Source organism: Macaca nemestrina, chromosome X (genome assembly GCF_043159975.1).
Source record: "Macaca nemestrina isolate mMacNem1 chromosome X, mMacNem.hap1, whole genome shotgun sequence".
Taxonomy (NCBI): domain Eukaryota; kingdom Metazoa; phylum Chordata; class Mammalia; order Primates; family Cercopithecidae; genus Macaca; species Macaca nemestrina.
Window position 1 is genome coordinate 43632155 of NC_092145.1, and position 26274 is coordinate 43658428.

Consider the following 26274-nt stretch of genomic DNA (forward strand, 5'->3'; position numbering starts at 1 on the left):
AACACAATTTGCAGGCTGCATAAATTGAGAACCCAGGAGGTTAGCAGAGAAGTTAAAACACTAATACACACAGTTGGTTGTTATAAAACATTAGTGCACTGCTATCCACCTTAAGTTGTCAGATGCTAACTTGTAGTGCAAGGCCTTCTTAAAATCAAGGATACAAAAACAAATCCGATCAGTACTATTATGAAGCAGAACCCTTTACCACACTGGCTTATTTAAAACTCATCAATATCAATCATCTTGAGAACAGTACATTGAAGATACATCTTCTTTGCAATGTTCCACTCCAGTACCTTCAACTGTTCAAGTACTTCAAGCCCTGATGTCTCAAATTGTTCTTTTTGGCCAGGGTGTAGCCACAGGGGGAAAGGAGAGACTGATTCACAAACATAAATAACCTTTTAAGAAAGTGATATAAATAGGTTTTGTGGCAACCAAAGAACACTTTTTAAATAGCTGTTTGTCAGGTGAGACAGAGCAAAGCATTCAGGATTATTTTCCCCTCAGAGAAGAACTGATCAATACAGGACATCTTGTGGTCTTCAGATAGATGAAAGGGAGAAGGCAAAAAAGGATGATGAAATGTATCTCACAGCAAGCCAAAGACAAGCCAAGCCTTCAGAGATACAAGATTAAGTCTAAAAACAAAAACGGTAAGATATGACAATGTCTGGACTCAGAAAACAATAACCCTGAATGAAGGCCTCAGTAGCAAGTTTTTCTCTGACCTTCTCCTGCCCTCCTGTCTCTCAGTCTCCTTCTTCCTCAAAGCTAGCCATAGAAACTAGAGTCCCTCTTCCCCAAGGTGGGTCATAGAAACCAGAACCCCTTTTTCCTGAAAGCCAGCCACAAAACCTAAAAATATTACTCGAACTTTTCTAAAACCTAAAAATATTACTACACCTTTCTGTGTAAAAACTGGCCATAAAACATTTATCTGATCTACCTGGTTTGACTGTCATCATAAGACCCCCTATTCCAGAGAGGATCCTGCCCCATACCCAGAAGGAAGGAATGTGTGCTCAGAGAGGCCAAGAACACGAATAAGCCTTGTTGGGTTTCCCCTACTCAAGTCCATTAGCAGATCATACCCTTTTTGTCCAATTATATTTCCACATGGCTGTCCATACTTCGTTGAACCTAAGCATAAAAATGGACAATTTCCCCTGTATTTTTGGGTCTTCATTCTGAAGGTTCCCGTGTACACATTAAAATTTGTATGCCCTTTCTCCTCTTTACCTGCCTTTCGTGAGCTTTCGGTGAACCTTTAGAGGGTGAAGGAGTTTTCCCTTGGCCCCTATAACTATTGAAAGTATAGGACAATGAGAAGTCTAAAGTTCTATAAGAGGGTTATAGATGCTTTAAAAAACATGCACACACACAAAAGAAACATTTTCCAGAGAAAAGGCGTAGATATGGTAGTATGTGCTGCAATGACTCTAGATTAAATAACATTTCAAGTGGCTCTGCAACTACTCCCCACCAGTTTATGCTAAAAATTCACATTCTTTGACAACCAAAATGCCAGAGCCAGAGAAAAAACATGTTGAAACAATCAAACGTCCGGTACTCTTTGCGGACATGAAAACGCAAAAAGAAAAAATCCCACTTGTTTTGGCAATTTTAAATGCTATTTTTTATTTACTGCTAACTGTGCAAAAGACACCAATTCAATACAGTGCAGTAAAACACTTACATACATCCAGTATTAAACAATAGCGTATGGGATAAATCTAAAGCAGAGAACCATGTGCCTTCAAAACTGATATCACAGAATGCAACTGGCTTCAGACAATTCTCAAGAAACCTGAAGAGCTCTTTAATTTAATATTAAGTGAGTTACCCAGAAGCAAAGGCTCTTGGTTTTACTTTCTAGAAAAAAGTTCAAGTTATTCCAATTCTGCATGGTTTAATATGATGTGTGATCTCTGAACCAATGAAATACTTTATATTCATTTTATCAATTGGTACCATCAGCTAATATAAAGCTGACAAATGGCTGACAGGAAAACAGCTGAATACAATGAAGTATGCTCAATATGGGGCTAGTTGTACATCCATCTCAATTTCCTTAGTCACAGCCCAAAATAATATCCCTTTATTTTAAAGTACTATTTTAAATCAAAAGGTAAAATAATTTTAAAGACAAATACAATAGTAAACACTAATCACCTAAATCATTTAACCACTAACATAAAAAACTTTCTAAAAACAAAAACAGCAAGAAAATGGCAGTGCAAGAATACTTCATACTGCTGGATCTTACATACCCTGAGGTACATAGTGAGAAGCTGGGGGAGATGGAGCAAGATAGCCAATTGGCCCAGGATTTATAGCACCATGAATTTGAGAAGAACCACCATATGCTGTACCAACTGGATGCCAGGGGGGAACACAGGAATAATCTGGCACAACTGGGAGGCAGGAGTCAAAACCTGGCAAAGGTGGCTGCCCATAGGGATCTGACATTACTGGATAATAGACTGCTCCATGAGGGACAGATGAAGGATCAGCATTCGGAAAAGTATCTGAAAGAAAGAATGTATACAGTCTACTTTACATACAAAAATTCACCAAAGCAAAACCCCATGCAACATAAGTGGATGTTCTTATGTGTGAAAATAAAATTTATTAACTATAAGAAAGATCACAGCAATTGCAGGAGGAGTACTTTAAATACAAATAATGACTAAATATGAAAATTTCCAAATTAAAAAACTGTGAAATACATGTGTCAAATCTATTCAACGTACAGACAGCTATCTTTCTGGGATGATTTAGGCATTAACAAGCTAAATACATAAATATTCTCTAGAGTCCTTCTAGTTAAATTCTTATAAGAGGTGGTTACAATTGAGTTATCCAATAGTTTTACAAGAGACATCATTCGAATAACCATTTAGCAATGAAAAACTCAGGTGTCTGGACAGTCTGGTCTATACCTGAAAGTATAATTCTGAAGAGCACCCTAAAAGTGTCATCTCTTGAATGTCATTAAGATCAAATTTTAATTTCATAGCACTTTTGCCACGAGTCAGTTCCAGTGGAAATAAATGCTGTTTTGATCTTGCTATAATGAGCATACACATTAGACCAAAAAAAAAAAAAATTCATTACTTGGGCTTAGATTAACTCTGTGAAATTAAGACTGCCACTGCCTCATAGTTAATTACAATTAAAAATAGCTCTGTAGAAGGTATATTGCACAAAATTTAAAAAAAAAAGACTGACAATGTAATATGCTTTAAAAAAGGAAAGGAAGAGAGAAAGTAGTATTCCTAATATGCACCAGGTAATAGCATACTTATACATAAGGTCCCAATTAGTTCTGTAACAACCCTGGCAAGTCAGGTATGAACTCCTGAACTCAGGTGATCCACTTGCCGCAGCCTCCCAAAGTGCTGGGATTACAGGCGTGAACCACCAGTATTTTAATACCTAGCCTTTCAGGTAATTGTAGATATTCTTTGATGCTACACCCAAACTACATAAGTGGTAGTTCCTCAAAGGTAAAACTCCTCCTTCACTGAGTTATGCAGATCTTCCAAATGTTGACACATTTCCTCATACAATTTAAGAAACTACATTCAGCTCTACTTATTACAGGAGTTTCAGTTGGTGGGAAGGTGTCAAGCTCGTGGTGGAAAATAAATGTTTTCCTAAATTCTAATTTTTATTTGAAAGCTAAAATTGTATCTTTGAAAACAAATATTACTAGTTATTTATCCTAAAGTGACAGGCTCACTTTGTTCATTTAAGAAAATGCCGACCAGATCAACTAAGTGTGAATAATGATAATTTATCCCTCTTTCAAGTCAGCAAGTACAACTCATAACTTAATAGCACAAGTCTTTTTCCTTAAGTTAATCATTATACTTCATTTAGTATGCAGAAGTGTTTTATAAGTAGTTCCATTTTTGTCACAAAGAAAAATACAACTATTCAAGGATAAAAATTTAGTAAAAATGTCTTTGATTAAACAAAAAAAAATAAGATTGGCATTTTTGTACCATGGGTGTATTGCAGTGAGATAAACACTGATTACTAGCAGAGTCTGGGGCCACTACCAATTTGTGCGTAGGTGCCAGCAGTTTTACCCATCACTGGTTTCTATACCCTCAATGAAAATACAAGCCAGTGAAAGGGGCAAATAAAATCTTAGTATTATTATGAACACTTCTGACCTCATGACTCCCTTGAAAGAGTCTTAGGGACCACAAGAGGTCCACGTATCATGCTTTGAGAATCACTGGTGTAGTATATGGACCTCATGAAACATATGAAAGTTATTACTGAATTACACACAATAAAATCCAACTGTCTTTCTTGCTGGCAATCTCATTACATACTCACCATTTGCTGATGCTTCCGCCTGTGTGCCATCTTCTCTCCTCACCTCACTGTAAAATTGAGGAATGGTTGGATCTACCAGAGGTGGCTCAGTATAGACTGGATAATTCTCTACATGAAGCTGCTGCTGCATCTGTGGCACATAGACCATGGAGTGCCAGTAGTTGTGGTAATAGCACTTGAGCAAGAAAGGGCAGCAAAAAAACAAGAAACTTTACTTTTCTCTATTCTTAATGTAATACAGTTCCCCACAGACCAAAAAAAAAAAAAAAAAAAAAAAAAAAAAAAAAAAAAAAGTAAGAATTAGGACATGATTTTCAGGTGAGGTAGCAATGACTTTTTTGACCTAAAAACTTGACACTTTAGTCTGTTCTCTATAAGAACTTCAGGATCTTTTGCAGAATTTGTATCTCATATTTAAACCTAAAAATTCTTTCAGGGAATCGTCTAGAAGACCTGTATACAAAGGTGTCTTTTATAGTATTTTTAAAAGCAAAACACATCGCACATAGTATTTAACAACAGGGAACTGGATAAATTATATACCCGTAATGAAATACTATACAGGCAACGAAAATCATGCTGTAAACTATTTAAAGAAAAAATGCCTGTATTATTAAAAGATTAAAAAATTATACAGCATAATCCATAGTTTATAAAATACAAAAGCTGTAAGAAAATATATGAAAGTATACAGTGATCATAGAGGTGATTTTAGTTTTCTTTATACCATAGTTTCAAAATGTACTACAATAGACACTATGATTTCTAATAAGAAAAATATTGAAATATCTACTCAGCATCTCCTGGTATTCCATGATGTAAAAGGCAGGAAAATATTTTTAAATGCCTCAGTGAAATAGATTACAAAGTTTCCACATGTGACTATAATAAACTAACATAACAGAAGGGGCAAGCGGTTTATCAATTCTTGAAACTGAATTTAGGAAAAATAGTCTCAAAGAACAAAAACCCACCCCATTACTCTTAATTTATAGATGTGTACTATTTGGGAAGACAGTTTTCTTGGCACTGACATGTCTAAAGCTTTAGGGAAATCAGTGTCAGGGAATATGAACTAATCTGAGCATTCATCCAGGACAGCATAGAGTTTATCATCATCTGAGAGATCTTTAAGATGCATTATTCCTTTCAGTAAATATGCCATGTTGTTACATTTTAAGTCAAGTGTATTTCAGAGGGAAAGTGATCCCTGAAAGACTAAAATAAAAGAGCTCTCACCTCAAATCAGAGACACCTTTCATTGATGAAGACATTTGTCAGTACCCACCTGCCTCTACAACTCAGGGGAGTGGTGAAAAACCAGTGTTGAGCAAGCATCTTTGAACACATGAGTGCTTTAAAAATGCAGCTCTTTATTTTTATTTTTATATTTAATTTATTATAAGTTCTGGGATACATGTGCAGAACACGCAGGTTTGTTACATGGGTATACATGTGCCATGGTGGTTTGCTACACCCATCAATCCATTATCTACATTAGGTATTTGTCCTAATGCTCTCCCTCCCCTTGCCCCCAATCCCCCAACAGGCCCCGATGTGTGATGTTCACCTCCCTGTGCCCATAGGTTCTCATTGTTCAACTCTCACTTATGAGTGAGAACATGCGGTGTTTGGTTTTCTTTTTCTGTGTTAGTTTGTGGAGAATGGTTGCCAGCTTCATCCATGTCCCTGCAAAGGACACAAACTCAGTCTTTTTTTATGGCTGCATAGTATTCCACAGTGTATGTGTGCCACATTTTCTTTATGCAGTCTATCATTGATGGGCATGTGAGTTGGTTCAAGTCTTTGGTATTGTGAATAGTACTGCAATAAACATACGTGTGCATGGGTCTTTATAGAATGATTTATAATCCTTTGGGTATATACCCAGTAATGGGATGGTTGGATCAGATTGTATTTCTCATTCTAGATCCCTGAGGAATCGCCACACTGTCTTCCACAATGGTTGAACTAATTTACAATCCAGCCAACAGTGTAAAAGCGTTCCTATTTCTCCGCATCCTCTCCAGCATCTGTTGTTTCCTGACTTTTTAATGATTGCCATTCTAACTGGTATCTCATTATGGTTTTGATTTGCATTTCTCTAATGACCAGTGATGATGAGTTTTTCATGTTTGTTGGTCACATAAATGTCTTTTGAAAAGTGTCTGTTCATATTCTTTGCCCACTTTTTGATTATTTCTTGTAAATTTGTTTAAGTTCCTTGTAGATTCTGGATATTCGCCCTTTGTCAGATGGATGGCAAAAACTTTCTCCCATTCTGTAGGTTGCCTGTTCACACTGAGTTTCTTTTGCTGTGCAGAAGCTCTTTAGTTTAATTAGATCCCACTTGTCAATTTTAGTTTTGCTTTTGTTGCCATTGCTTTTGGTGTTCTAGTCATGAAGTTTTTGCCCATGCCTACGTCCTGAATGGTATTGCCTAGGTCGTCTTCTAGGGTTTTTATGGTTTTAGGTCGTATGTCTAAGTCTTTAATCCATCTTGAGTTAATTTTTGTATAAGGTGTAAGGAATGGGTCCAGTTTCAGTTTTCTGCATATAGTTAGCCAGTTCTCCCAACACCATTTATTAAATAGGGAATCCTTTCCCCATTGCTTGTTTTTGTCAGGTTTGCCAAAGATCAGATGGTTGTAGATCTGTGGCATTATTTCTGAGGCCTCTCTTCTGTTCTGTTGGTCTATATACCTGTTTTGGTACCAGTACCATGCTGTTTTGGTTACTGTGGCCTTGTAAAATAGTTTGAAGTCAGATAGCATGATGCCTCCAGCTTTGTTCTTTTTTGCTTAGGATTGTCTTGGCTATACGGACTCGTTTTTGATTTTGTATGAAATTTGAAGTTTTTTCTAATTGAAGAAAGTCAATGGTAGTTTAATGGGAATAGCATTGAATCTATAAATTACTTTTGGCAGTATAGTCATTTTCATGATACTGATTTTTCCTATCCATAAGCATGGAATGTTTTTCCCTTTGTTTGTGTCCTCTCTTATTTCGTTGAACAGTGATTTGTAGTTCTCCTTGAAGAGGTCCTTCACATTCCTTGTTAGTTGGATTCCTAGGTATTTTATTCTCTTTGTAGCAATTGTGAATGCGAATTCACTCATGATTTGGCTATTATTGGTATATAGAAATGCTTGTGATTTTTGCACACTGATTTTGTGTTGCACACAAGTTCAGACTTTGCTGAAGTTGCTTATCAGCTTAAGGAGTTTTTGGGATGAGACAATGGGGTTTTTAAAATATACAATCATGTCATCTGCAAACAAAGACAATGTGACTTCCTGTTTTCCTATTCATATACCCTTTCTTTCTTTCTCTTGCCTGACTGCCCTGGCCAGAACTTCCAATACTATGTTGAATAGGAATGGTGAGAGAGGACATCCTTGTCTTGTGCTGGTTTTTCAAAGGGAATGCTTCCAGCTTTTGCCCATTTAGTATGATATTGGCTGTGGGATTGTCCTAAATAGTTTTTATTATTTTGAGACACGTTCCATCAATACCTAATTTATAGTGAGTTTTTAGCATGAAGGGGTGTTGAATTTTATAGAAGGCCTTTTCTGCATCTATTGAGATAGTCATGTGGTTTTTGTCATCGGTTCTGTTTATGTGATGGATTACATTTATTGATTTGCTTATGTTGAACCACCCTTGCATCCACTTGATTGTGGTGGATAAGCTTTTTAATGTGCTGCTGGATTCAGTTTGCCAGTATTTTACTGAGGATTTTCACATTAATGTTCATCAGGGATATTGACCTGAAATTTTCTTTTTTTGTGTCTCTGCCAGGTTTTGGTATTAGGATGATGTTGGCTTCATAAAATGAGTTAGGAAGGAGTCCCTCTCTTTCTATTGATTGGAACAGTTTCAGAAAGCATTGTACCAGCTCCTCTCTGTACCTCTGGTAGAATTCGGCTGTGAATCCATCTGGTCCTGGACTTTTTTTGGTTGGTAGGCTATTAATTACTTCCTCAATTTCAGAACTTGTTTTTGGTCTACTCAGGGATTCGACTTCTTCCTGCTTTAGTCTTGGGAGCGTGTGTGTGTCCAGGAATTTATCTATTTCTTCTAGATTTTCTAGTTTATTTGCATAGAGGTGTTTATAGTATTCTCTGACAGTAGTTCGTGTTCTGTGGTATCATTTTTTATTATGTCTATTTGATCTTCTCTCTTTTCTTCTTTATTCACCTGGCTAATGGTGTATCTATTTTGTTAATCTTTAAAAAAAAAAAAAAAAAAAAAAAACAGCTCCTAGATTCAGATTTTTTGAAGGGTTTTTCATGTCTCTCTCTCTCTTTCAGTTCTGCTCTGATCTTAATTATTTCTTGTCTTTTGCTAGCTTTTGAATTTGTTTGCTTTTGCTTCTCTAGTTCTTTTAATTGTGATGTTAGGGTGTTGATTTTAGATACTTCCCGGTTTCTCATGTGGGTATTTAGTGCTATAAATTTCTCTCTAAACACTGCTTTAGCTGTGTCTCAGAGATTCTGGTACATTGTGTCTTTGTTCTCATTGGTTTCAAAGAACAAAACACAGTGCCTTAAGTATCTTTGAATCTGTCTAATTTTCACATAAAATGGAAAGATAGTCATAAAAATATTTTAGGATAATTCATTTATTTTGAGACAGACCACCACAGTGAAAAGTTAGTATGTAATGTTAAATATGATGGCTAATCTAATATATGCTGAGGTTGTGCTGCTTACAGCCCAGTACCCCTCTCTTCAGTTTAATGAGTATTTTGTAAGAGAAACTAAAGAACTGGGAGGCTAAAGCAGACAACTGAACTACATCATCTTGAGAGATCTCTCAGACAGAAATAAAATTTTTAGTCCCCTTAGTGCTTTTGGTTTTTGAAGTTCAAGGGTCTGATTATCAAAACAGTTTATACTTTGAAAATAGGGCTTATCAAAGAAATTTTAACATGGCACTTACCTGTAATCCTAGATTGAAATAGTACTGCAAAACTTTTGTATCTAAAATTAAAAACCAAAAAAATTAGTGACTTGACTGACATAAGCAATTAGAATTATCTTTTAAAAGCTCTTCTGGCTGGGCGTGGTTGCTCATGCTTGTAATCCCAGCACTTTGGGAGGCCTAGGTTGGCAGATTACTTGAGGTCAGGAGTTCAAGACCATCCTGGCCAACATGGTGAAACCCCGTCTCTACTAAAACTATAAAAATTAGCTGGACGTAGTGGCAGATGCCTGTAATTCCAGCTACTCAGGAGGCTGAGGCATAAGAATCACTTGAATCTGGGAGGTGGAGGTTGCATTGAGCTGAGATCATGCCACTGCACTCCAGCCTGGGTGACAGAGTGAGACTCTATCTCAAAAAAGAAAAAAAAAAGAGCTTTTCTGTTTCAGCATTATTAAGATATCAATGTAATCTTGCCACATTAATACCATTCTCAATTTTACCTTATAGTAAATGACTACTTACCTACCAATATAGGTAAAATTATTTTCTCATCTAAGGTTTAGTTACCAAATAAAATTTTTATTTCTAATCTTAATTTTAGGCAGATGTTAAAAGAGTGTCACTTGGGTAATATTTAGGAAGAATCCAATAAAGGCATTTTCTTGTTTGTTTCAAAATGGAATTTTTACTTTAATACACTTCTAGAACATAAGCAATTATTTTGGTCCTCAGTTACTAGCACTTACATACAATACAGACTAATACTCTACTGACAGAGATTAGTGATGCCTGCTGAGACAATTAGAACAATATGAAACAATTCATCCTGTTTTTATTTGCCATGACTGACATACCACCATCAGAACTCCAAAGAGAAGGGCAATGAGCAAGGTAATTTTTCTTGACATTATGAAACTGAACTATTTCATAAATGAACAAAAACTGCTTTTAGCATTCCAATTGCACCTCTAAATGTATTTTTATTGCTTGACCTGAGATCCACACATATTTTTATTTACAAAGTAATATAATCTGAGTTCCACTAACAGATGAACTTTCAGAAAACCCCTCTTTAAGTTGGAGACTCCCTACACATACAAATACATTTACTGCCATTTTTTAAAAAATCAGCTTGTTGGGCAAGGACTTCATGTCTAAAACACCAAAAGCAACAGCAACAAAAGCCAAAATTGACAAATGGGATCTAATTAAACTAAAGAGCTTCTGTACAGCAAAAGAAACTACCATCAGAGTGAACAGGCAACCTACAGAATGGGAGAAAATTTTTGCAACCTACTCATCTGACAAAGGGCTAATATCCAGAACCTATAAAGAACTCAATCAAATTTACAAGAAAGAAACAAACAACCCCATCAAAAAGTGGGCAAAGGATATGAACAGACACTTCTCAAAAGAAGACATTCATACAGCCAACAGACACATGAAAAAATGCTCATCATCACTGGCCATCAGAGAAATGCAAATCAAAACCACAATGAGATACCATCTCACACCAGTTAGAACGGCAATCACTAAAAAATCAGGAAACAACAGGTGCTGGAGAGGATATGGAGAAATAGGAACACTTTTACACTGTTGGTGGGACTGTAAACTAGTTCAACCATGTGGAAGACAGTGTGGTGATTTCTCAAGGATCTAGAACTAGAAATACCATTTGACTCAACCATCTCATTACTGGGGATACACCCAAAGGATTATAAGTCATGCTGCTATAAAGACACATGCACACGTATGTTTATTGCAGCACTATTCACAATAGCAAAGACTTGGAATCAACCCAAATGTCCATCAGTGACAGACTGGATGAAGAAAATGTGGCACATATACACCATGGAATACTATGCAGCCATAAAAAAGGATGAGTTCGTGTCCTTTGTAGGGACATGGATGCAGCTGGAAACTATCATCCTCAGCAAACTATCGCAAGAACAGAAAACCAAACACCGCATGTTCTCACTCATAGGTGGGAACTGAACAATGAGATCACTTGGACACAGGAAGAGGAACATCACACACCGGGTCCTATTGTGGGGAGGGGGGAGGAGGAGCGATAGCATCAGGAGATATACCTAATGTAAATGATGAGTTAATGGGTGCAGCACACCAACATGGCACATGTATACATATGTAACAAACCTGCAAGTTGTGCACATGTACCCTAGAACTTAAATTAAAAAAAAAAAAAAAAAAGGCAACCTATGGGAGAAAGACTATAGGTGTTTTTTTCTTTTTTTTTCTGAGATGGAGTCTTACTCTGTCGCCAGGCTGGAGTACAGCAGTGTGATCTCGGGTCACTGAAACCTCTGCCTCCTGGGTTCAAACGACTCTCCTGCCTCAGCCTCCCGAATAGCTGGGACTACAGGCACACACCACCATGCTCAGCTAACTTTTGTATTTTCAGTAGAGACGGGTTTCACCATGTTAGTCAGGATGGTCTCAGTCTCTTGACCTCGTGATCCACCCACCTTGGTCTCCCAAAGTGCTGGGATTACAGGCGTGAGCCACTGCACCCGGCTGTTTTAATTTAATACTTTTGTGCATTTTCAAACTTTTCTATAATGAGCTTTAAAAAGTATAAGCAAAAATGAAAAACAAAGTGAAACCACAAAAAAAAAAATCAGCTTGTATTTTGACTATTATATAGGAGCACAGCAAAAAGCCCAGTGCTCTAGCTACAGAATATTTTTTAAAAATAGCAGGAAATAAATTCATGAGTGGCATGAGATTCTACTCCTTGATACATATATGTATCAAATAACTTGTATACACAAATGCACATAGCAATATTAATAGCCAAAAAAGTGAAAGCAACCCAAATGTTCCTCAACTAATAGATAAAATATGATACAGACATACTTTGGAGATATCATGGGTTTGATTCCAGAAAATAGTAAAGTCAATATTGCAAGGAAGTGAGTCACACCAATTTTTTGGTTTCCCAGTGCATATAAAAGTTATGCTTATGGCTGGGTATGGTGGCTCAGGCCCGTAATCCCAGCACTTTGGGAGGCTGAGGTGGGTGGATCGTGAGGTCGGGAGATCAAGACCATTCTGGCCAACATGGTGAAACCCCATCTCTACTGAAAATACAAAAATTAGCCAGGTGTGGTGGCACGTGCCTGTAATCCCAGCTACTCGGGAGGCTGAGGCAGGAGAATCGCTTGAACCTGGGAGGTGGAGGTTTCCGAGAGCGGAGATCACGCCACTGCACTCCAGCCTGGCAACAGAGCAAGACTCCGTTGCAAAAAAAAGAAAAAGAAAAAAAAAAGTTACGCTTATACACTATACTGTAGACTTTTAAGAGTGTAATAGTGTTAGGTCTAAGAAAACAATGTACATACCTTAATTTTAAAATTCGTTATTGCTGGCCGGGCACAGTGGCTCACATCTGTAATCCCAGCACTCTGGGAGGCCAAGGCAGGCGAACCACTTGAGGTCAGGAGTTCAAGACCAGCCTGGCCAACATGGAGAAACTCCATTTCTACTAAAAATACAAAAAATTAGCCGGGCATGGTGGTGGCGCCTGTAACACCAGCTACTCGGGAGGCTGAGGCAGGAGAATCGCTTGAGCTCAGGAGGCAGAGGTTGTAGTGAGCCAAGATTGCACCACTGCACTCCAGCCTGGGCGACAGAGACTCCATCTCAAAAATAAATAAATAAATATACAATACAATACTGCTAAAAAAAAAAATGCTGACAGAAATGAAAGGAGAAAAGGGAGAACACGCTGTTGGAAAAATGATGCCAATAGATTTGCTTGACACAAGGTTCTCATAAATCTTCAATTTGTAAAAAAATAAAAATCACAGTATCTGTAAACCACAATAAAGCAAAGTGCAACAAAATGGAGTATGCCAATACATCCATACAATGGATTTTTTTTGGCCATAAAAAAGAATAAAGTACTGATACATGCGACAACATGAACCTTGAAAATAGTATGCTTAGAGAAAAAAGTTAGTTGCAAAAGCCCACATATTGTATGATTCCATTTACATGAAATGTCCAGAATAGGCAAATCCATGGCCAAACTAGAGGAGTGATTGTTAAGGCCAGGAAGAATGGGGAGCACCTACTAATGAATACATGATATACTCTCGGGGTTAATAGAACTTAGATGGGAGAGTGAATGGGGAAAGAATTTGAGTTGAATCACCATGCCAGCAAAGCCTTAGGAGAAGAAAACCTGCTACATAGAGTTCACACAGGAGTAGAAAGAGATAAGGTTGGAAGACAGACTAGATTGTGGAAAGTCATAAATGCCATACTTAGTCTGTTGAACTTTAATCTACAGAAACCAAAGAATCACTGAAGAGTTCTGAGCTAGGAACACACACAAAGTGGAATAGTACCAGAGCAGCGAGACCAATGGAGACGCTACTCTAACTGTTCAGGGACAAGGTTATAAAGGCATGACCCAGGAAAGAGGCAATGGGTATTTTTTAAAGACACTCTGTGAAACACTGATTTTTAATAAATCAGCCAAGGTTAACATGCAAAAATCAATTTTATTTTTATGTACAGGACAAAATAGGAAAATAAAAGTTTTAAAATTCTACTTACTACAGCTCCAAAAACCCAAATACATAGGAACACATTTAACAGAAGATGTAGAAGACTGCTACACCAAAAACAAAAACAAACAAACAAACAAAACAAAACAAAACAAAAAAACGTTGAGAAACCAAACGGAACCTAAATAAATTAGCAGGTATACTATGATACCATATTCATGAATTCAAAGAGACCATACTGGTGAGCACTAGCATTCTCCCCAAATTAAGCTATAGATTATAAACACAATTCCTAATTTCCAGAAGGTTTTTTTTTTTTTTTTGGTAAAATTTGATAGTGTAAGAGACATGCAAATGACCCTACCTTACTTCAAACCTTACTAAAAAGACAGTACAGTACTGATGTAAGGATTAAAAAATTGATCAACGCAACAGAAGAGGGCACGAAAATAGACGTGCACTTAAAACAGTCATTTGATTTTTGACTAAAACACCAAAGTGATCCAACGAGGAATGGAAAATCTTTTGCACAAATGGTACTGCTGGAATACTGGAGATCCATAAAGAAAAAAAAAAAATCACCTCCACTATCCACAAAAATGAATTTGAAATGGATAGTGGACTTAAACATAAAACTAAATGCATTAAGCTTTTAAAGGAAAACACAGGAAACAATCATAATGACTTTGGAGAAAGGCAAATAAGGCAAAGGGTTTTTGTTGTTTTTTTGTTTTTTTTTAATTTAAGTCAGAGTTTCACTCTACTGCCCAGGCCGGAGTGCAGTTGCATGATCTCGGCTCAGTACAACCTCCACCTCCTGGGTTCAAATGATTCTCCTGCCTCAGCCTCCCAAGTAGCTAGCATTACAGGCACGCACCACCTCTCCCAGCTAACTTTTGTATTTTTAGTAGAGACAGGGTTTCACCATGTTGGCCAGGCTGGACTCGAACTCCTGACCTCAAGTGATCCACCTGCCTCGGCCTCCGAAAGTGTTAGGATTACAGGTGTGAGCCACCACGCCCGGCCAGTTTCTTAGATTACAAAAGCAATATATACCAAACAATGATCAATTAGATTTTAATGGGTAGAATTAAAATCCTCTACCCATCAAAAGGCACCATGAAGAAAATAGATAAGCCACAGAATAGGAGCAGATACTCACAAAACATACCTGACAAAAGACTAGCATAGAGAATATGTAGAGAACTTCCACAACTCAATAACAAGCACCCAATAAAAAACAGAGTAGTCAAAATATGTGCACACTTTACAAAAAATATGCAAATGGCCAATAAGCACATGAAAAAAGTACTCAAACAACTGGATATCCACATGCAAAAATATGAATCTACACATACTTGACATACAAAAAAGTAACTAAAAATGGATCGCAGACCTAAAAGTAAAATGCAAAACATAAAAATCCTAGACAATAACACAGGAGAAAATCTAGATGACCCTGAGTCTGGCAATTACTTTTTAGATATAACACCACAGGCATGATCCATAAAAGAAATAATTTATATATTGGAGTTCTTTAAAAGTAAACACACCTGCTTTGCAAAAGACACTTAAAAGCCACAGGCTTGGAAAAAATATTTGCAAAAGATATACCTGATATAATGGACTGTTACCCAAAATATACAAAGAATTCTTAGAACTCAGTAAGAAAACAACCTGTATTAAAAATGGGCCAAACACCTTAACAGATGTTTCACCAAAGATATATAGATGGCAAATAAGCACATGAAAAGATGTTCCACGTCGGATTTCATAAGGGAAATGCAAATTAAAACAATGAGATATCATTACACACCTATTAGAATGGCCAAAATCCAGAACACTGACAATACCAAATACTGGTATGAATGTGGAACTATAGGAACACTCAATTCGTTGCTGGTGGGAATGCAAAATGATATAGCCACTCTGGAAGACAGTTTGACAGTTTCTTACAAAATAATACATATTCTAATTCAATAGAGCAATTGTAATCCTTGGTGTTTACCCAAAGAAGTTAAAAATATATTTCCAAAGGGTGCGGTGGCTGATGCCTGTAGTCCCAGCACTTCGGGAGGCCCAGGTGGGTGGATCATGAGGTCAGGAGTTCAAGACCAGCCTGGCCAACATGGTGAAACCCCATCTCTACTAAAAATACAAAAATTAGCCAGGTGTGGTGGTGGGTGCCTGTAATCCCAGCTGCTCAGCAGGCTGAGGCAGGAGAATCGCTTGAGTCCGGGAGGCGAAGGTTGCAGTGAGCCAAGACCGCACCATTGCATTCCAGCTTGGGTGACACAGCAAGACTCCATCTCTCTCTATATATTTCCACAAAAAGACTTGCATGCGAATGTTTAGGGCAACTGTAACCAAAAGTGGAAGCAACCAAGATGTTATTCAGTAGGTGAATGGATCTATAAACTGTGGTACATTCGGATAATGATTTGGTGAGAAAACAAATACATACTGCTAAGAGCCACTCTGAAAAGGCTATATATTGCATGACTGCAACTATATGCCATTCTGGAAAAGTCAAAACTACGGAGACAGTAAAAAATAAGAGATTGCCAGGAGTTGGGGGATGAATACTAACAGGCAGAGCACAGATTTCTGGGGTAGAGATGCTCCATTATAGCATCCATGTGATGCTATAATTAAGGATACATGTCATCATTCATTTGTCCAAACTCATGAAAGCGCAAGAGCAAGAATGAACACTAATATAAACTATGGCTCCTGGATGATAATGATGTGCCAAGGTAGGTTCATCATTGTATCAAAAATATACCACTCTGGTATGGTGGGGGACACTGATAATATGGGAGGCTATGGACATGTGGGGGCTGGTGGAAAAGAGCAAATCCCTATGCCTCCCTCTCAATTTGGCAAGGAACAGAAAACCGCTCTATAAAATAGATTTTTTAAAAAACATGATCAGTCACCAGAACGGATAAAGTTAAAGAGAGTGGCGACAATAAATGTTGGTGAGCAAGACAAACTACTGGAATTCTCATATACTGCTGGTGGAAGTGTAACATGGTACAACTTTGGAAAAAATGTTTGGCAGTTACTTATAAAAGTAAACACATATCTCTCTACGACCCAGCAATTCCACTGCTAGGTATCTGCACAAGGGAAATAAAAACGCATGTTTACAAAGACTTTTACAAGAATGTTCATAGTAGCTTTTTTCATAACAGCCCCAAACTGGAAATAGTCCAGCTATCTATCACCAACAGGAGAATGGACAAACTGTGGAACAGTCATACAATGAAATGCTACTTGGCAATGAAAACAAATGGACTACTGACACATGCAACAACAGACAAATCTCAAAATTATGCCAAGTTTAAGAAGCTTTCTATAAAGATTATATACTATATGATTATATTTCTATAAAATTCTAAAACAGGTAAAACTAATCTATGGTAGAAAAAAGTCCAAACAGTGGTTACCTCTAGGGGGAGCATGGAAAAAACTGGGAAGGAGCATGAGGGAAATTTGTGGGACAATGTTAATACTTTATACCTTGATAGGGATTTGGGTTACACAAGTGCATGCATGCATATGTTAAAACCAAGCTAATGTGCATTTAAGTTTTGTACATTACATGTAAACTGTACATCAAAAGGAAAAAACTATTTAATGATATCTATCCTGAAGTTTTTATGGGGAAGTGTACAAATGTCTACAATTTACTTCTAAATGTATCAAAAAGAAGATGGATTAATAGAGATGAATGGAGGGAAAGATGGACAGATATGTGATAAAGTATAAACGTTAATGACAGAATCTAAGTGATAGATATGACTTCATTTTAAAATTCAACTTGGATGAATATTTGAATATTGTCATAGTAAAATAATGGAAAAATACAAAATCAGCATTATGTGGTGACTAAGTACATCTCGGGCATATGTAGGTAAGGGAAGGGAGAGTAGTAAAGAAATCAGGGTTTAGATATTGGGCAAATTAGGTGGAAATGATACCACTATTAACAAAATAAAAAACCAAGGAGAAAAGCCAACGTTTTGTGTGGCCTGGGGAAAAGATAAATATGAGGAATTTCATTGTTGAAATGAAAACTAAAAAGCTAAGTGAAAATGTCTAGCAAGTATCTGGAGACAAGTAACTAAAACTTCTGATGCCAAGGCTAGCTAGATTTAGGAATAAACTACGTAGAAGTAACAGTGAAGTTTAAAGGTAGGGAAAAAACAGAAGGAAGTTAAAGAAAATCTTGGTGATTAGTGGTTGGAAAAAAAAATCAAAAATAGAGAAGCAGCTAGGAAAACCAAGAAAATGTTATAGCAAGAAGGTATAAGCTACAAACAATTCTCAACTATAATTCTCTTGAGAAATATGCCAAACTGAGGAGTAATAAAGACCCTCCAATGAAAAACTACTCCTTAGATGTTTAAGAAAACACAGCTGAAATTCAAGGCAGATAAGACTCCTAATCCCCACTCCCCCAAATCTTTAAAATTCAATTGAAATTCTAAATATAAAAGACTGCAATAATTCATGCACTTGTGGAAAGAATTTAAGAAATAAAGAAAAATTTGATACCAAGTCCTGTTTTGCAAGAAAAACAGTTAAGAAAAGCAGACATCCATTTGAGAATCTTCTTCAGGGTAGGCATGTAGCTACAAACAAAACAAAACAAAACAAAACAAAACAAAATAGCAGCACACGTCAACTCAACCATCCACTTGTTGGTTATGTAGAAGATATTCTCAGTTTTCTGCTTTTAATTGCTCCTTTCCTTAGTCACTTCCAGCATTGTGTTCTCAAGTCAATTTTCATTTGGTTCCCCATTCCCCAATAGGTCAACCAAAGACAGATATGCTCTAACAATATTTTTTAAGTCTCAGACCCCTCACCTAAATCTCAAAATCTACTTACCTTGAGGCAAATCACTGCCACTTGGATCACAGGAATAAGGTGGAGGTGGTAGTGGTGGTGGTGGTTGTAAGTTTGAAGCCTCTCCCACATCAAGAGGAGGAGGAGGAGGAGGAGGAGGAGGAGGAGGTGGTGGTGGTGGTGGTGGCGGTGGTGGTGGTGGTGGTGGTAGAGAGGCACCAGCATGAGGAATAGGAGCAGAATGGCATGGATAGGATGGTGAGGCAATCACTAACAAAGAAACAAAACATAAAGTAGCAATACACAACTATAACACCTTATGAACAGCAGGCTCATTTACTTTTCTTGTCTCCAGTATGGTCAAAGAACTCTTAATTCTTATGGTTTGGCTTTAAAAAAAAAAACTTGGACAGTGAATTGTCTACATTCTCTTAGACATACCAATGGAGAGCTTGTTCATAACAAGTCATTTTGATTTAAGAAAAGTATTGGAAATTAAAAGGGAAAAAACTGGAAGAGGCAGAGCTTTGACTATCAGACTTTGAACATTTAGCTAACAGGTACATAAGTAAAACATAATTAAAGCAAAATTTTTACTTAGTTTAATACCCAATGCAAATTTAAGAATGTTTTCAGCAATCTGTCACTCTCAGTCAAATCACAAAATGCAGAAGCTAATAAGAGATGGACTAAGTGCACAGACTACAGATTTTAGCAATCCTTGAAAGTTTCTACTGGTAGCATCTCAGGAATATAGGGAATTTTAAATCATGAACGTTCCATTTCTAAGAAGGTACAGAATCTAAAAACAGGATAGATACAATATCTTATCCCTTTAGCTTTCTATACCTGTTACTATAGCTTAGAAATAATCAATATTTAAAAGTTTGTTTTTGACATAAGAAATTCAGATGTAATTATATTTAAATATTAATCCTCTGTGACGATAAAGGAAACAATGTGGTTACAACCTAGTAAAAACACATACCTGCATATATATATAACATGTAAATTTGTTAATTTTTTTTACAAAAGATGAATAATACAAACCCTTCAAGTTTAAACTGAATCATTTTAGCCAGCTGAAACCTAAGTACAAAATTTCATCATTTTGTTATCTGCATTATCATCTTAACCCTAAGAAACATAGAAAGTTTAGTCTTATCATTCTATAAATGTTTAAAGTCAGAGTTTCAGCACACTGAGTTTAGCATAGGAACAATTCACACAACCTGAATTTGTTACTCTGATATTTTAGCAAGACATAATCCACATTGTTTCCATTTAGTGACCAGTACTAACAATATACTCATCTATATCTTTCGTACATTTACAGGCTAACAGTAATAGATCTGTGTCTTCAGGTGATCTAAAATTTGATAAACAACTGTTTAGGAGTGATGCAATTATCTCTTGATTGTGGTGGTGGTTACACAACTCTATGCATTTGTCAAAGCTCACAGAACTGGGCACCAAAAAAATGAATTATTCTGTATCTAAATTAAACAGTAAATTTTTAAAGCTTGCTCAACTAGCTGTTTTGGAGTTTTGTCATATATTTAGAAATCTCTACTTTTACAGTTTTGGGAGAGGAATTTAATTTTCAGAATATCCCCAAATGTTCTAGACATACATTTTTTTAAAATAAAATGGCTCCCCCAACAAAGCTCTGCTCTTACTCCTTTTAAACTAGCACTGAAAATGTATCATACCATTTAAAAAAAAAAAAGCAAATGGAGAAAGGCAATTAGCTGAAGACAGTAGCATGTGATTATGATCACTAGATAAAAACCAACTACTAGACATAGAAGTGGCTAAATACATTCTCATGTGCCTGAAAGAATCAAGAGTAGACACAATTTGGAGGTTACTTTGTCTGAATTCACCTTCCTTATAAATGCACAGTATTACAATAAACCCTCTAAGTAAAAGCTTTTACAATTTCAAGTTTCTAAAGAGATGCATGAGCATCTCATCCTCAGACTTAAGAAGAGCTCCACAGGCTTAACAGATACACTTCAAGGAATGGCTCAAGAATTACAGAAACGTCTTCTAAAATATTAGTAGAAATCAATGTAATGCATTCAGAATGCTTATTTCCCCCGTCCATGTAACTGTAGTCTGCTTCAGGACACTTCAGAAGAGAACATAACTATAATAAGATACTGCTGCTTCTCTAGAAATCACAGAGCAGGGCCAAGGCCAAGGTGTGGTGAGATGCTCCAGTGCAAAATTTAAGGGGCTACCAAAACTAATACAAAGAAAACTATTATGAATACAACATCAAAATTTTCAATAAAGACAGGATCTAACCCTGTACTTACATGACCCCAAGAGTATATGCCTTACTCAACTCACCTTAAACCTGATCCACAGATCCTGTCTTTATTTAAAATTGATACTTTGTTCTCAAATTTTTTTATAATCATCTTTATTTTTAAAAACGATGAATTAAAGTGTTATTATGTTGATTACTGTATTTTTTTTTTTTGGCATTCCATTAAATTTTGCATTCAGGGACAGTCACTGATCCCAGCCCTGGCAAAAGACTTGGGAACATTTACTGAAATCCAGAGTTCGAAGTTGACAGGATTTAATGCCTAAAAGGAGACTCATACTTAAAGGCAATCATCATATCTTGTTACCTTGCAGATTAGAAGTCACTTAAGGATGGAAGGGGCCTGCCAGAGAGACATATGAAGAACAAAGTGGGAAAAATCAATTGTTTCATCAATAGGATTGACAAGAATGACAAAGAGCAACTAAAAAGCAGCCAGATCTAGTAAAGATCTATAGTTGAGGTTCATTAAGTGACTGAGAGAACAAAAAGTAAATAAATGAAGGCAGTATGCATTTTTAGAAAAATCTGGCATTTAAATGGTAATCTTTCAATGATTCCACATAAATAAAACATTACAATGCTTGCTTCATCTGTCACTTGAATTTAAGCTCAGACAGCTGCTAAAAGCAGACAGCAAACACTTTCCCTTACAACTAGCATAAAGTAGTAAAAGTAGGGTCTACATTAACATTTCCAGTGAAAAATTTATATCATCATCAACATTTATTGTCTGTTTTTGTTCCAGGCACTGTGCTAGGCACTTTTGTGTTTTTTTGAGAAAAAGTCTCACTTTTGCCTAAGCTGGAGTGTAATGACATGATCTCAGCTCACTGCAACCTCCAACTCTCGAGTTCAAGTGATTCTCCTGCCGCAGCCTCCAGAGTAGCTGGGATTATAGGCATGTGCCACCATGCCTGGCTAATGTTTGTATTTTTAGTAGAGATGGGGTTTCCCCATGTTGGCCAGGCTGGTCTCGAACTTCTAACCTTAGGTGACCCACCCACCTCGGTCTTCCAAAGTGCTGGGATTACAGGCATGAGCCACCACGCCCTGCCCAATTTTTTTTTTTTTTTTTTTTTTGAGACGGAGTCTCGCTCTGTCGCCCAGGCTGGAGTGCAGTGGCGCAATCTCCACTCACTGCAAGCTCCGCCCCCCGGGTTCACGCCATTCTCCTGCCTCAGCCTCCCATGTAGCTGGGGCTACAGGTGCCTGCCACTGCGCCCGGCTAATTTTTTGTATTTTTTAGTAGAGACAGGGTTTCACAGTGTTAGCCAGGATGGTCTCGATCTCCTGACCTTGTGATCTGCCCGTCTCGGCCTCCCAAAGTGCTAGGATTACAGGCGTGAGCCACCACGCCCGGCCCACTTTATCTTTTTATGAATAAAACAGATATAGCAAACAAATCAAATACGTTGCTTAATGAGTTATTTTAATGTGGATACTACCCACGTCTAGAAATACTTTTCCCTCCTACCATAACCAACCGTTGTTTTGACTTTAATAGTAATCACTTCCTTGGGGTCTTTTCAGAGTTTTGTCACTCAAATGTGCATCCTTGAACAGTTTTTTAGTTTTATCCATTAAAAAAATTGGATATTTCTTGACTGTATTAATCTATTGGTCCTTCCTCCATCCATTTCCTGACAAGTTCTGCTTTAAAGAACCTGGGCCCTTTGATCTGACAAGCTTCCCATAGTCTGGATTTTGCAGATTACATACTCATGCTGCAATCCAACATGTTATTCTGTATTTCCTGTCAATAGGCAGCTAGATCAAGGAAACTGAATCAGATTCAGGACTGATTCTTCTGGGACATCTATAGCTAAAGTTTGACTGACTTTGCAATCTTAGTAGCTACTGATGTTTAATGTTCATCCATTTAATAGGGACTGCAAAATTATTGTCACTTTTTAATTGATTAGTTAGAATACTATTACAAAAAGATACTTACCCTCATCTATTTGTTTATTCAGTGGTATAGTTCATATAAGGAAGGCAGAATAAATGCTTGATTATTTCATGTTCCAGTTTTCAAGAAAACTTATTGATTTCCTATCATCCTCTTAAAGTAAGCAATTTTTAAAATATCACTAAGAACTTTTATATTCAACATACTTGGTATATTCCAATCTATTGCAATGATCATTGAGGCTCAAATTGTTCCATCTTTGGCCAGTGGGAATCTCTCTTTGTGATGGTTTCTGAGTCCTTTTGACATGATGCCTATACTCTGATAATGTTCCTTGCTATCTGGTATGACAGGATGTTCCAGGATCATCTTGAACATTTCCTGCCCAGACCTGGAGTCAGCCATTTCTCCACAGAGCCCAGTTTATTTTAAAAGTAATAAATGTTATTTTAAGACCACAAACTAGGTGCTAGGAATACTTATTGTTTTCAGGCCTTTCAGTGGACAGAGCGAGGAAACATTTACATATATTAAAAGATAAAATATCTCAAGTTCATACTGATACTTCTAATTCAAATTCAAGACTATAAAAGCTTTTAATTAGCCTCTATAACATCTGCATTACCTTTTTTCCCACACTAAGAATCCTGGTTCATTAGGACACAGGGGATAAAATTTGAATATCCCATAATTACTCATTTGCTTTAGCCCACATTACACAGTCTCAGAATAGCTTTCTGAGTATTAAAGAATCTGATGTGACTGACAGCATGCAAAAAGGCTTTGCCCATAGTCTCTCAATTCTATCATCTAAAAAAATAACTACATCTATACCCTCCAAACATAAGGCTATTACATAGTACAGTCTCAACTTCTCAGCCCTCACATGTCTTACTTCTACGGGTAACTATGTATTTAATACTTATCATCACGTCTTATGTCTCTAATGTCTTTAATTGTTCTGCCTCTAATTGTTCTGCTACAGAATAACAGAACAATGTCTCTAATTGTTCTGGTAGCCTAAAACTCTGGTAACCTAAAACTCAAAGTTCATTCTCTAGTACACTGTTGTGCAATACAACTTTTTGTGATGGCAAAAATATTCTATATCTCTGCTGTCCAATATAGTAGCTACTAGCCACATGTGGCTTTTAGCACTTGATATGTGGCTGATGCAACTACAGATTTACTTAACTGTAATTAACTTAGTTTCCACACATGGCTAGTGATTACCCTGCTTGACAGCACAGCTCTCACAGATTCATCAGGAAGGGTTCATGGGAATAATATTCTTGGGTTCTCACATGTTGTCCTTTGTGCTTGAAAATCAGTTTGAATGGATACAAAATTGTTGGTTCACATATTCCTTCCTTGGGTATCTTAAATGTTATTCCACTTTCTTCCAGCATAAAACAATGCTCTCAAAGTTTGATGATTATCATTGTATTTCTCTTATATGCCATAAACTCTTAGATACTCAGGACTTTTTAAGTCTGACAATTTTATTAGAATATTCTGCTGTCCATCACTCTGGGTCAATATTCTCAGGTATTCAGGGTGCTGTTTCAAGTACGTACTTTTAAAACTTTTTAAACTTATGCTTTGACTCTGTGTCCCCACTCAAATTTCATCTTGAATTGTAAACTGAGCTGTAATCCCCAGGTGTTAAGGGAGAGGCCTGGTGGGAGGTGACTGGATCATGGGAGCGGTTTCCCCTATGCTGTTCTTGTGATAGTGAGTAAATTCTCATGAGATCTGATAGTTTTATAAATGGCAGTTTCTCCTGCTCTCTCTCTCTCTCTCCTGGCGCCTTGTGAAGAAGGTGTCTGCTTTCCCTTTGCTTTCCGCCATGATGACAAGTTTCCTGAGGCCTCCTCAGCCATGCAGAACTGTGAATCAATTAAACCTCTTTCCTTTATATGTTACCCAGTCTTAGGCATTTCTTTATAGCAGTGTGAAAACAACCTAATACAAAACTTCAGCAAAGTTTTCTAAATTATAGCTTTTAGTATTATTTTGTTCCTTTACTTTGGTTTTCTTTTTCAGGGACTTCTATCCGTGTTTGATCTTGTTTGCCTAACTTCAAATATGTCGCTTTTAAATCTTTATCTTCATTTTCTTTCAATTTTAGATTTCCCTCTTCTTACATCTTTATTTAAAAAAAAAAAAAAAAAAAAAAAGGTTTACGGCCGGGTGTGGTGGCTCATGCCTATAATCCCAGCACTTTGGGAGGTTGAGGTGAGTGGATCACTTAAGCCTAGGAGTTCAAGACCAGCTTGGGCAACATGGCAAGACCCCGTCTCTACAAAAACACAGTAATTAGCCAAGTTTGGTGGAGTGTGCCTATAGTCCTAGGTACTAGGAGGCTGAGGCAGCAGGATTGCTTGAACCCTGAAGATCCAGGCTGCAGTGAGCCATGATCATGCCACTGCACTCTACCCTTGGTGACAGAGCAATACCCCGTCTCGAAAAAAAAAAAAATTAAAGCCTACAGCACTCATTTCTCTTAAAGCATTATCTGCTGTACATACAGTGTGGGTATCCCTAATTTGAAAATCTGAAATTCAAACTGCTCCAAATTCCAAAACTTTTTGAGTGCCTACATAGTGCTCAAAGGAAATGCTCATTGGAGAATTTTGGAAATTCAGATTAGGGATGCTCAACAAGTATATTGCAAATATTTTCAAATCTAAAAGAATCCTAAGTCCAAAACACTTCTAGTCCCAAGCATTTTGAATAAAGAATACTCAACCTGAATTTGCTCAAGCTCATTATAGTTTAGTTTCCATTACTAAAACGACCTTCTCCCATTTATAATTCTTTCCTGAGTTCTATTACCTCGGGTAAGTTTTTCTAATTCTGATTTATGTTATTCCTTAATGTTTTGTATTATTAAAATCTGTAGCTCATTTTGAACTAGTTTGTCACAGTTTTAGTTTGTTTAGTTCTGTTTAGTGTTTCACTTCTAACATGTTTTCATTGTCTGTAGGGACATTCTGCTTTTTATTCCTTAAGATATATTCGTGTAGCATTTGACCTTAATCTTTTTCTTTTGTTCTTTTCCCTGACCTGCTCTTTTCTCTATCCTGATCGATTCAGATTCCATTCTTTAGCAGTTTCTTCCCAGAGAGGAATACTATCCTAAAAGGGAGCTCTGGCAGGTCAATTTTGAAGAGTTAGAGGTTAAATTGTTTTAAGCCCTTTAAGTCCTTCTACTATGTGCCACATGCACTCATCCAGTATTAGAGAAACCAAATCCCTTCCCAGTTTTGGCTGCTGCTTCCAAATTGTCGGCCCCACTTTCCAGTAACTTCTTATTCACTGGAATTCTCAGGTACATAAGA

The 26274-nt window shown here is 36.9% G+C and overlaps 1 protein-coding gene across 13 annotated transcripts in view; it reads right to left on the reverse strand.

Annotated features, from left to right (window-relative positions):
* Window positions 1-1461: 1461 nt before the first annotated feature.
* The window catches only part of LOC105490480 (ALG13 UDP-N-acetylglucosaminyltransferase subunit), an 82604-nt gene continuing 57791 nt past the window's right edge, over window positions 1462-26274 (reverse strand). For 4 of the 13 annotated variants that reach the window (XM_071088333.1, XM_071088332.1, XM_071088334.1 and 1 more), the window contains exons 24-27: window positions 18723-18950; window positions 9304-9344; window positions 4360-4534; window positions 1462-2534 (exon numbers count right to left, since the gene is read on the reverse strand). In XM_071088333.1, coding sequence (XP_070944434.1) covers window positions 2269-2534; window positions 4360-4534; window positions 9304-9344; window positions 18723-18950 — 710 coding nt within the window. In that variant the 3' untranslated portion in view covers window positions 1462-2268. The remainder of the gene's footprint in view (window positions 2535-4359; window positions 4535-9303; window positions 9345-18722; window positions 18951-26274) is intronic. The other 9 variants (XM_011756177.3, XM_071088335.1, XM_011756175.3 and 6 more) reach the window with 5 other exon arrangements.